This window comes from Ctenopharyngodon idella, chromosome 5, assembly GCF_019924925.1.
Source record: "Ctenopharyngodon idella isolate HZGC_01 chromosome 5, HZGC01, whole genome shotgun sequence".
Classification (NCBI taxonomy): Eukaryota; Metazoa; Chordata; class Actinopteri; order Cypriniformes; family Xenocyprididae; genus Ctenopharyngodon; species Ctenopharyngodon idella.
The window spans coordinates 18109641-18122177 of NC_067224.1; the positions used below are offsets into that span (position 1 = coordinate 18109641).

Consider the following 12537-nt stretch of genomic DNA (forward strand, 5'->3'; position numbering starts at 1 on the left):
AATCCATGTGATCGTGAGTTCATTTGAGCAGACAACTTGTTCTCTGATAAAGGACGAGTCTTGCGTGCAGCACACATCAATTATGGAGCTGTGCTGCTCTTCAATGGGTTTGATCATTCAACGAGAGGGGCAGTTTCATGTTAAATTGAGTGGCACTCCAGGTGGTCCCCAATCAGTGGCCATTATCACATGCCACAGGCATTTAACAGATCACTACGAATGAGTACAGGAATTATTACTACTGATCTTTTCATTTTCAAAAAAGATTTTATTTGAGAGATTGTTTTAGAGATGAGATTACAGCCTGTTTGTGTACTTTAGGATTAGAGATTACATATTTAAGCCTTTCAAGCAGGGTCATCAATTTGAATAAACAAAGTTTTACAGGGGGAAAGATTAAAGTTGAATATGAGGGCTGTTTTAGACTCTGGTCTGATGTCTGAGACTGGTATTTGTCTCTGATACAGTAGATTTAAGAATATGTATATAGTGGATTTACAAAGATATACTAACATTCAAAAGTTTGGGGTCAGTATGTTTTGTTTTTTTTTGTAATTTATTTTTTTTATTAATACTATTACTCAGCAAGCATTTATTAAATTGGATGCTGTTCTTTTGAACTTTCTATTCATCAAAGAATCCTGAACAATGTCTGTTTTTCAGTTTCAAACTGTTTCCACAGTTTTCAGCTGTGATGATAATTACAATAAATGTTTCTTGGGCACCAAATCAATTTTCAATTAATTATCAATTAACTTGCACATTGCACTTTCACACAGAACTGTTCGCATGAGACTTGATTTGAGCTTAAGTACCTTTAAGTCTCTGTTTCTTCTTCTAAGGTGGATCAAGTTTGAAGAGAAGGTGGAAAAAGGTGGGGAGCGATGGAGTAAACCACATGTGGCCACTCTATCTCTACATAGTCTCTTTGAGCTTAGGACGTGTATAGAGAAAGGCACCATCATGCTGGACCTAGAGGCCTCCACTCTGCCAGGGGTCGTTGGTAAGATTTTCTTCTGCAGCCATTTTGGTCTTTGACTGCTTAGTCAGGATGATCTATTAACTTCAGCTGTTTCAGATGCTCTGATTACAAACGTAAAGTCTCTATTGCACTCAAATACCCTTTTTCCACCAAAATGGTGCTGGTGCTCAGCAGAGGGATCTGTGAACTTCAACTGAGTGACCCACTGATTTAAGAGCTGAACGATGACGTAACTGACTAAGTTATAATATAATTAATTCATCGTTTATAAAACGGGTTATGAAAACATCTCGGGTTACGTCTGTAACCCTGGTTTCCTGAATAGGGAATGAGACGCTGCGTTGATGTTCCCATGAAAGGGAACAAATATTTTCTTTAACTTTTTATTACTTACAAAATAATTCAATTCAGTTTCTTTATCACAAACATCTTTTGATTCAACCTAAATTCAATAAAGTAAAATGTATTGCAATCAGTTCATACATGATATTTATGCATAAAGACCCATTCACACCAAGAACGATAACTATAAAAATAACGATAAAGATATAGTTCTAAAAATCGCTCTAAATATAAAAGAATAGCACTGTTCAAACCGCAACGATAACGATATAGAGAAATTATATTGTTGGGATCACTTTCAGAACGATTTTTTTTTCCAGCTGTTGAACGATAAAACACTGACAGCCAATCAGAATCCATTCTAATTTAAGGGCTCGCGCATTTAAAATGGCAGACAACATTGCGGAGAAGTTAATCGCTGAGGCCCAGAAAAAGCCACCACTTGTTGACAAGTAAAACCCCCTTTTTAAGGATACTTTAAAAAAAAAATGGATATACTGTATGGAAAACAATCGGTCATATCCTCGGAATAAAGGTGAGAAGTATTAAGGATGAGATCATTTTGCCAGGCTAGCAAACAGTGTAAAATTACCTCAGGTATCCAACATTGTCTTGCTTCCTTTGAATTTGCAGTGAAAAAGACTAGGCATTGTTTTTATTTTACTATACTGACTTTGTCAGCTAAATTCACTGTTAGATTAGATCGATTACACTAGCTAGATGCATTCGAAACATAGCATGCTGAGGACATCTGCTGGTTTACGCCATGTAAATGCAACAAGAACAGCAAAAACATGTTGTACACCATTTGAAACCTCAGCGCGCGATCTTAGAAGAAACAGACCGTTATCGTTTGTTGTTGTGGGCGCAAATGTAGTTTTTGTTATAGTTATCTTTATATTTATCGTTCTTGGTGTGAACGGACCTTAAGCCTATAATTTTATTTTAGACAGACAAGGAAAATAAGGCTGAAAGTACACCTTTTTAGAAGATATTTTAAAGGTGCAGTATGTAATGTTGACAGCGAGCAGTTGAAATGGGTACTGCAGTCCAAGTTTTTTCTGCGATTTCTGACCCAGTTTGTTTGTTGGCTTCTATGGCTGCAATACACTGTGTTTTCCGCCAACTGGCAACCTAGGGTGTCGAAATACTTTTGGGTAAATTGGCAGTGGGCGTAATCATACAGACCAAAAGAAAAACAGACATTCCACGGAACGCACATTTCAAACTAAAATAACTGGATGCAGCAGTATTTTTCATAGAAACATGTATGTGAACTCAAAAAATTACATACAGCACCTTTAACGTGATTCTGGGTATTTATGAAATAAAGCAAAACTGCTTTTGATGCAAAGGTCAGCCATTATTGCAATAAATTACATTTATAGCAATCAATGAACAAGATATTTGTAAACATTTTTAGGTGGATGAGGAAAATAATGCCACTGTTCAGTGAGACATACTGCACATATGAACATGATCATATAATTAACTGTCAAATGGACTAAACTATTTAGTTTCATGCAATCAAAATTTTGCATTAATCGTAGTTTTGTACCAGAAGGTTTTTTTCATCGAGCTGCCTTTTCTGTAGTGAAAGCATGCAGAATGGTTTCATGTAAGGCATCAGTTCTGGCACCAGCACTGGCACCCTGTTGGTGGACAAAGGGCAAAAGAAAGATCATAAAGATAACACTTGAGATCAGATCAGACTCAGAGAAAAAATCTTTTCCAAATGTACTGTACCCACTGAGATATAGCACGTGTGATATGCATGCATTGTCTCGGCCAGCACAACCCATCTATTTATTCTGTTTCAAAACACTCACATGTCAGGATGTATTCATAGCTCTGTTTAATACAGTCTTCTCTCAACCTCCGCTGTAACTCTGGGTTCAGATGCACGGGTGGTTGCATCCATTCAGGATGGCCATTTCTTTTATACTGAATTCAGACAGAGCATGAGGAAGATTAGGTTGAAAATTGTGTGGCTGTTAAACAACTCTATTGCACTGTTAGCAAAGTATGTGATTCTGCTGATTATTTCATAAGATCTTTCACAGAGGACTGATCGAAAAAAATAAGTCATTTACTGTAGCTGTCTGGATTTAAAATGGCTGGTTAGAGACTGTAACCACTGCCACCAATCAAGTGAGATTTATCAATTCACATTCTTGAATCTCATACCCGTATCTCTTACTCAGAACATGATGTGTCAAGTCCTGTTATCAATTTGCAGTAAATCAGTAGGTTTGGATGAGTTAAGCTCAGTCAACCTCATAGAATGCTGTTTGAGCTAAAAATGAATTGAAGGATCAGCCATTAAGGGCCAAGCCATTCACAAAAAGGGCCCGAGGGCCCAGGCCTCGTGTCTTTGACCCTCTTTTATAAAAATAGATGCTTACAGGAACCACCAGACAATCTTATGCACAAGCCACTGCCTCATTAGATGTCCACTTCTGAAGGCTAAGAATAGAACGCAATGTGTCGCTTCACTGACACTGACTTAAAGTTCCTTCAGAGAGTTCAATTTCAAGTTCTAGTAAAAAGTTTTAAGAACAGTGTTATGTAAAATTGATAAATAAATAAAAAGATTTCTCAGTTGTGAAGGGGGTGTAATGAGCTCCTCAAAATCTGTAGTGAAATAACCATTAGGCAGGTCTCTTCTAACCCCCATTTTGCTTTCTCACGGTCTACCTGTCTCTGTTTGCTATGTGCTCTGTTTCTTTCAGAAATGATCACTGACAGTCAGATTGAGAATGGTCTCTTGAAAGCTGACCTGAAAGATAAGGTCATGTACACCTTGCTGAGGAAGCATCGCCACCAGACCAAGAAGTCCAATCTTCGCTCCTTAGCTGACATTGGCAAGACGGTCTCCAGTGCAAGTAGGCTGTTTTCCACCCCGGATAATGGTAATATGGGTGCCAGTTTGGTGCAGTTATTTTTAATCCTCCTTTTTCCTTTTAAGCTATTAAGATCTTTTATTTAATTTTTTTATTCTTCTTTTTGATGTCAAATTTTGTGGAGTGTTTTCCCCACACCTTTAAAAATATAATTTTTTAAAAATATTTTTGCCTTTTTTGATTTTGTGTTTTGATTTTTCTTGTGTTATTCACAAAGATAACTAAAGAACCATAAATCCAGATATTTTTTTTTGTTTTATTCATTTTACTTTATTTGGAAGATTTACATCAAAACTTGTTACAGATTTGATTGCATCTGTCACAGTATTAAAAATGTGTTTCTAATAAGTGATTTACTAATTTACTGATTCACTGTTGGCTCAGACTAGATTTTTCCATAGATCCATTTATTATGAGTAGTTGTCTCTGTATATTTTAAAGACTCCATGAAACCACTTGAAATTGTGATGACATATGCTACCATTCAAAGATTTTTGTGTTTTTTTTTAAAGAAATTTAATATTTTTATTCGGCAAGGATGCATTTAACTGATCCAAAGTGACAATAAGGGCATTTAAGATGTTACAAAAGATTTCTATTTTGAATAAATGCTGTTCTTTTGGAGTTATATTCATCAAAGAATCACGTGAAATGTATTACGGTTTCCACACACACACAAAAAAAAAAAAAAATCTAAAGGTTTTGAATCTTCTAAAGGTTAATTTTGACATTTTTTTAGGAGTACAAAAGCATATAGACAGAGCTAGTAGACATGGAAAGAGTTCATGGGGTCTTTAAATAGTAACTCGTTCCTTGTCAGTCCTTGATATTGTTTAGTCTGTCTCTGTCTGCGTGTGTTTTTCAGTGATGCACACAATATGCTGTTGCATTACGTTGTTGAGAATGTAAATCATTATGAACTGGTGAACTATTAGGCTAATCTGAGAGATAATCCAATGAACTAATCTGAGAAAGATAAGAAAAGACAACATTTCAAATAAGGCCATGGTCAAGAGGATCATTTGATTTATTGCAGTAATATTAAAAGTAATAACTTCAGTTAAGACAAATAGAGCATTGATAAAAATTTACACTCACATCATGATTAGATTGATGGTCATAGGGTTAGGGAATGGACAGGTTTTATACCATGAATCCTGTGATTCATTGACCATTGGACTTTTTGAATATGACATAAATGTTATTCACTAGAACTTTTATATTCCCTACACAAACTTTGCTGTAACTGCGCTTTTCTACCTTCTTAACAAATTTTTCTTTTCTACCTTCTCTTTTTCTAAGCAATGTGTGAGATTGTACTCCAGTCTCACACAATCTTTTACAAAACTAGCTAAACTTTATACCTATAACCACTGGTATGACCTCTGTCACCTTGACAATCTTTCTTTTCACCCTTCTTACCATCTTTTTTTCTTTTGGATGCTCTGCTGCACTTGTCACTAAAAGCACGTAATCCACTTGAGAGTTCAGTGCCTTGTCTAATGACTCGCACCTCTGAGGAGATGTTGCGAGCCCCTGGAAGTCCAAGCATGGGATGGCCTAGTAAGTTCCAACTTACCAGGTGCCAATGTGTGTATGTGTCCTCTTACCCCATAGTGTGTGCCCAAAGTATACTTAAGTTTTTATGTGTACACTAGGGTATGCGTACAGTGCGCATGATGTGAATTTCATCATTAGCATAGTAGAAAATTATTTTGTCCAAAAGGTGGCAACTCTACTCCTGGCCCATTGTTTCATGGCCGAAAAAGAAATGGATGAGGCGGAACTACTATAAACTACTCAAGATGGCAACAACAATAGATGGCCGTGTTGACAATTGCTTTGTATGAGGGGGTAAAAGAAGTTTAAATGAGTACAACGACATGTTATCGGTTAAAACTTCCAGAAAGAAATACACCAGAGACCAGACACTGGACAAGGATTAAACATTCTAGTGCGCATGAGTTGACCGCATGCGTTTACTTGCACTATTAAATGGAGTATATTTTAAAAGGTTATGCATTCAACTGGAGTATACTTTGGGCTTAACATAGCTGCGATAGAATAGCATAGCATGGTAGCTTAAAGGATTAGTTCACTTTAAAATGAAAATTACCCCAAGCTTTACTCAAACCATCCTAGGTGTATATGACTTTCTTCTTTCTGATGAACGCAATCGGAGTTACAGTGCTCAGCGTAAATGAGTACACCCCCTTTGAAAAGTAACATTTTAAACAATATCTCAATGAACACAAAAACAATTTCCAAAATGTTGACAAGACTAAGATTTATATAACATCTATAACATGAAAGTAAGATTAATAATATAACTTAGAGAACAAAATTTTCAGTTTTACTCAAATTATGGTGATGCAAAAATGAGTACACCCAACTCAAAGTCTCTGGAGCAAAGCTAAATTTTAGACTATAAATGTCTAATTTAACAAGAATTCAACCACAGGTGAGTCTAATTATTCATTACACAGGTGTCCAGCAGACAGTTGACTATAAAAGGGTGTTAAAACCCCTTCCCATTTCATGCTGTCAGCAATGGCACCACATGGAAGAGAAATGTCACAAGACAAAAGAAGAAAGAAAATAATTTCTTTACACCAGAAAGGTAAAGGCTACAAGAAGATCAGCAAAGCTTTACTTGTCAGAATACTGTAGCAAAATTGGTACAAAAATTTGAAAAAAGATGGAACTGCAACCATCTCACAGAGATGTCCAGGTCGTCCACAGAAGTTAACACCTCGACAGGAGTGTCTTTGAAGAAAATTGGCATGCAAGTTCACTGCAGTTATCTAAAGAAGTAGAAAGCTATGACTATTACCCGTGACACAATATGGCGTACACTGCAGAGGAATGGCATGCACGAAAGAAGCCTTTCCTAAAGCCCAGGCACAAAAAAGCCCACCTAGAGTTTGCCAGGGCCCATGCTGACAAAGATGAAGACTACTGGGACTCTATACTCTGGAGTAATGAAATCAAGATAAATGTTTTTGGAACTGATGGCTTCAAAACTGTATGGCGTCGCAAAGGTGAGGAATACAAAGAAAAATGCATGGTGCCTACAGTGAAACATGGTGGTGGCAGTGTCCTTATGTGGGGCTGCATGAGTGCTGCTGGTGTCGGGGAGCTGCATTTCATTGATGGCATCATGAATTCACAGATGTGCTGATCTATACTGAAAGAGAAGATGCTACCATCACTCCGTGCCCTTGGTCATCGTGCACTTTTCCAACAAGACAATGATCCTAAACACACATTTAAGGCCACTGTTGGATTTCTGAAGAAGAACAGGGTGAAAGTGATTCAGTGGCTCCTGATCTGAACCCAATCGAACACCTATGGGGAATTCTGAAGAGACAAGTTGAGCATCACTCTCCATCCAGCATCCAGTCTCTAAAAGAGGTCATTCTTGAAGAATGGAAAAAGATAGATGTTGCAAAATGTTGCCAAATTTTTCATTCCATGCCTAGAAGACTTGGTGCTGTCATTAAAAATCATGGAGGCCATACAAAGTACTAGATAGAGTAGTTTTTGTTGTGGGGTGTACTCATTTTTGCATCCCCTTAATTTGAGTAAAACTGAAAAATTTGTACTCTAAGTTATATTATTAACCTTACTTTCATGTTATAAGTTAAACAGATGTTATATTAAACTTAGTCTTGTCAACATTTTGGAAATTGCTTTTGTGTTCATTGAGATGTTTAAAATGTTACTTTTCAAAGGGGTTGTACTCCTTTATGCTGAGCACTGTATATTAATAAATATCCTGATGCATCTAAGCTTTATAATGGCAGTGAATGGGACCAACGAGTATGAAGCTCAAGAAAGTGTAAAATATATAGCAAAATGTATAGCTTCCACCAGACCACCTTCCGTATTCAGCTTACGAAAAAAGCGTAATATATGACAAAAATGTTTTTTTAGTAATTTTAGTATGGAAGGTAAGTGTAAGCTTTTTGAACTCCGAGGGTTTTACACTTTTTTTCGTAAGTTGAATACGGAAGGCGGTCTGGCGAAAGCTAGATATTTTACTTTATAACTTGTTAAATATGGATATTTTTCTTAAACAAACCCATCGCTTTGCTTCAGAAGGCCTTTATTAACCCCCTGGAGCTGTATGGAGTATGTTTATGATGGATGGATGCACTTTCTTGAGCTTCAAACTCGTTGGTCCCGTTCACATTATAAAGCTTGGATACATCAGGATATTTATTAATATAACTCCGATTGTGTTCATCAGAAAGAAGAAAGTCCTATACACCTAGGATGGCTTGAGGGTGAGTAAAGCTTGGGGTAATTTTCATTTTAAAGTGAACCAAACATTTAAAAGGGTCATATCACGAGGAATCAAATCTTCTTAGATCTTATGAAAAGTTCATTGAACTCTTTATTCTCTCAGCGATGTCGTAGAAAATTCATTCTTAAAGAACCTTTCAGTCAACAGTTATTAAAACAACCATTTTTTCTAAGTCTGAAGAATAATTTAACGTCTGAATAACCTTTTTTCCACTATACAGAACCTGTTGTGCAATGGAAGGTTTTCATGGATGTTAAAGTATAAAATGACCCTTTTAACGTTTTTACCATGTTACCAGAACTTTCTTGTTGTGGCCATCTGTATTTAACTAGTCAGTCCTGTGATCATTGTTATGTATTGTATTGTCATATCTGACTTCCTCATTATGGTAATCTTCACCCTTAATAGATTTCAATGCCAAAGTCTTTTGATAATCACATTGGACTCATTTATGTGGAACTTTCCACTGCAGATCATCATATCATCATTACCATGACCTTTATTAATTAGCAGCTCTTATCAGATAATGTAAGATTTATTAAGGTAGATGTGAAATCTTTTTTTCTTTTCTTTTTCTTTTTCTTTTTTCTTTGTAAGTGCTTCATAAGTAAAGCTTTTTTCATCTTTTGGCACTTTTTTTTCTTCTTTTGGCTGCATCAAACTGACATCTTAGTCATTATAGCACAAGAATCCTGGTCAGTAGTAGTACTGGCAGGTTTTCAGTGACATTGGGAATACTTTGCTTCACTGTGCTTGTCCTGTTCTCCTGCAAATGCTTTTCACAGCATGATGACAATGACTTGGGCTCTGAAAGGTTAATAGTTAACCTTTCAGTAGATTCCTTTCTTTCCAGGCATATCACCTTTCCTAATTTATTGTAGTTTTGAAATCATGGACTCAAGCAATTCAGACAGAGCCTATAAAATATTCATATTCTGTAAATAGTTGTCAGTCCCATTGGTTCCCCATTGGTTTCATCTGACATGCAAGATGCTCTTGCTTATTCTGCATTTGGGTTACTCTGTTGACCTCTTTTAAACTTTGTTTTTTAAAATAAAGGAACAGTGCCCTTTTAATTTGGGTCTTTTTCATTGAACCATTGTATTCATAACTTTTTCTCAGGTAGCCCAACCACTACACATCGCAACTTGACATCAAGCAGCTTGAACGATATTTCAGACAAGCCAGAAAAAGACCAGGTGAGTCCAATTTCAAGATATACCAGTGTGTGTGTGTGTATATATATATATATATATATATTATATACTCACACACCAAATGCCTTAAATAAATGCTGTTCTTCTGAACTTCATCAAAGAATCCTGAAAAAAAATGTATCAAGGTTTTCACAAAAACAGGAAACAGTACAACAGTTTTTAACAATATTAAGAAATGTTTAATGAGCAGCAAATAAGCATATTAGAATGATTTCTGGTTATTTTAAATTGTAACAATATTTCTCAATATTACTGTTTTGACTGTATTTTTGACCAAATAAATGTCTTATTTTAAACATTAAACAACATAAATATATATATATATTTTTCATAAATATAAAATAAAGACAGTGTTTGGTATCTGCAATTGACTGTAATTTGGATTGCCAAAAATCTGTGCACATAAACAGTCAATGTCAGTGTTTTTTTTTTTTTTTTTATTATTGTTTTCCTAGTGATAAAATAGGACATTGCGGTTACATGCACAGCAGAACAGAAGCAGTGGAGCATGTAACACAAGGGCATAGCTGGGAATTATAGACTTCCATTCCTAATGGGAAGTTCTTGGTTTCTCATTGAGGGAGCACCAAGAGGTCATAAGGGTGGTGTCAATCTGTGACAAACCGTAAAAATTAACTCACTTCACAGAAGTTCACCTTAGAGGAATTGTAGAATCTTTCCTTTTTACGTGGGAATCCATCCCTTCTTGCTGAACACAGCATTATGTGAAACGGCTGGAAAACTTTTGACATTGTTTCTATGCGAATGTGATTACTGGAAGGCCTCAGCTGTTGACAGACTCTGAGGAGATGCCCCTTGCCCCTTGTGGTAGAGTGGGGATTGAGAGGCTGCTTGTGTGAGGTGGCCCAGAGACATGGACAGATTGCAATTGTAAGCACAGATTGAGGGGTGGCTCGGCTTTGTGTCATGCTCTGTGAAAGCCTTGTGGCTTGTCACACTTTTTTTTTTTTTTTTTTTGATGACGTCATTCCTGCTTTCTGAGATTAGACATTCACAGAATCTGGAAATTAATGGTACCCAAAGGAAAATGAAGTATTTTGAGTGATTTGGTATGGTGGTTTAGAGCGATGAATCATTTTTCCCATTGTATAATGAATTGTTTATATATATATATATATATATATATATATATATATATAATAAATTGCTGTTCTAAATTGAGCTAACTTAATATCCATTTCCTATGGCATCTTTCTGTAATGTAGGACAGGAGTACCTTGCCTTTTTCCTCAGAGAGAGCGCCCTCCTAAGGAAGTACTATGAATTTATTAGTCTTTTAAGCCTTGACAAAAATAGTTTTATTACATTTTATTAAGGGTGATGGGAATAAGACAAATACAGTTTGAAAAAATAGCAACACTATTTATATTGTAAAGCATTTATTTAAACGCAGAGATTTTGGTTGACAGCCATCCATTTACATTAGCTCCAACAGGAAGTCATCAGTTCCATGGCTTGACTACACAAAATACAGGCCGTCAGACTTGATGGACTGATGTAATAAAGCATTGCTTGCTCTAGCTGTGGAAGTAATCCAGTGTCAGAGATGATGCTAAGCCTTTCCACGTTGCATATTACCTGCCAGAGAACTGTTTCGTTGGAGATGTAATATTTGATTTGAATGGAAATTGATTGGGGTGTGTGATGTATTGAAAGGTCAGAAGTTAGACTATTTTACCGCTTTGTATGATGTTGTATTCAGCATATTGTGCTGCTGAAGTGAATTAACTGATGGGACGTGACCATCTGCTGACCCTTCTTTGACTACATATTGCATTGAATGGTGGCTCAGAGGTAAACATTCATATAAGACTGAGAAAAACACTATGGGTTGTTTAAGGTGTGTCCTTCTAATACCTTAATCATCCCTTTATGCTCCTCTGGTAATGCTCTCTACAATCTGGCCTCAAGTTAACATCAGTGACATCACTCATCTCCATCTATGGCCATCGCTTCCACACTTGTTTTTGTTTCATCCATGGTTAAGATCATTTTTATTACTCCATGGTGGCTTTGCTTTCTAAATTCCCAGATGATTAAGCACAAGTTGAATTAAGTTTCTGTAAAGGTTATTCCCACGAAGCAGGGATGATCATATCGGGCTGCCTTTTTCATCTCAGCCTGCTTTCTTTAATCAAGCAAACACTGTGTTAATAGTATACTTCACCTAAAATGTCTTAATTTAGTCACCCTCATGTTTCAAACGCATATGACTATATTTATTTAGTGTTACACATGAAGGAGGCTTTAAAATCACTCAAAAGTGTCATGAAGTAATTCATATGACTTGTACACTATATTTATTATTCTGAAGCCTTATTATATCTTTGTTTAATCAACAGACCACATTAATTCATTATGAACCAAAAATTAAGTTCTTTATTTTTACTAAAAATTTGTCACTCTAGTGGACCAAATTCCAGAAAAAAGTTGACAGAATTTACATTAATGGGTAAACTACGTTTATAAACAAGTTTATAAAATAAGTAATCTTTTTTTAAAGCAAGACACATGGTCATCCCATTCATCACATTAATACAGTTGTTAACAAATCAGGATATGCACTCATTTTATCTGATAGCTGTAATGCAGTGATAGCTAGTGTTGGGGTCATTGTGCTACGGTGCAATGGAATAAAAGCAAATAAAAGACCTTCAAAACAGATGATCTGTGGTGCTGCTGATGAGTGAGAGGTCTGTCTTGTCATGTGCTCAGGTGTTTCAGGTTAAATGTTTTCCATTGTGCTTGCTAGAAGTGTTCTTC

The 12537-nt window shown here is 36.1% G+C and overlaps 1 protein-coding gene across 7 annotated transcripts in view; it reads left to right on the forward strand.

Moving 5' to 3' along the window:
* Positions 1-12537, forward strand: part of slc4a4a (solute carrier family 4 member 4a) — a 66264-nt gene that overhangs the window by 30087 nt on the left and 23640 nt on the right. For 3 of the 7 annotated variants that reach the window (XM_051893432.1, XM_051893433.1, XM_051893431.1), the window contains 4 exons: positions 843-1003; positions 4057-4236; positions 5695-5790; positions 9659-9735. In XM_051893432.1, coding sequence (XP_051749392.1) covers positions 843-1003; positions 4057-4236; positions 5695-5790; positions 9659-9735 — 514 coding nt within the window. The remainder of the gene's footprint in view (positions 1-842; positions 1004-4056; positions 4237-5694; positions 5791-9658; positions 9736-12537) is intronic. The other 4 variants (XM_051893434.1, XM_051893436.1, XM_051893435.1 and 1 more) reach the window with 2 other exon arrangements.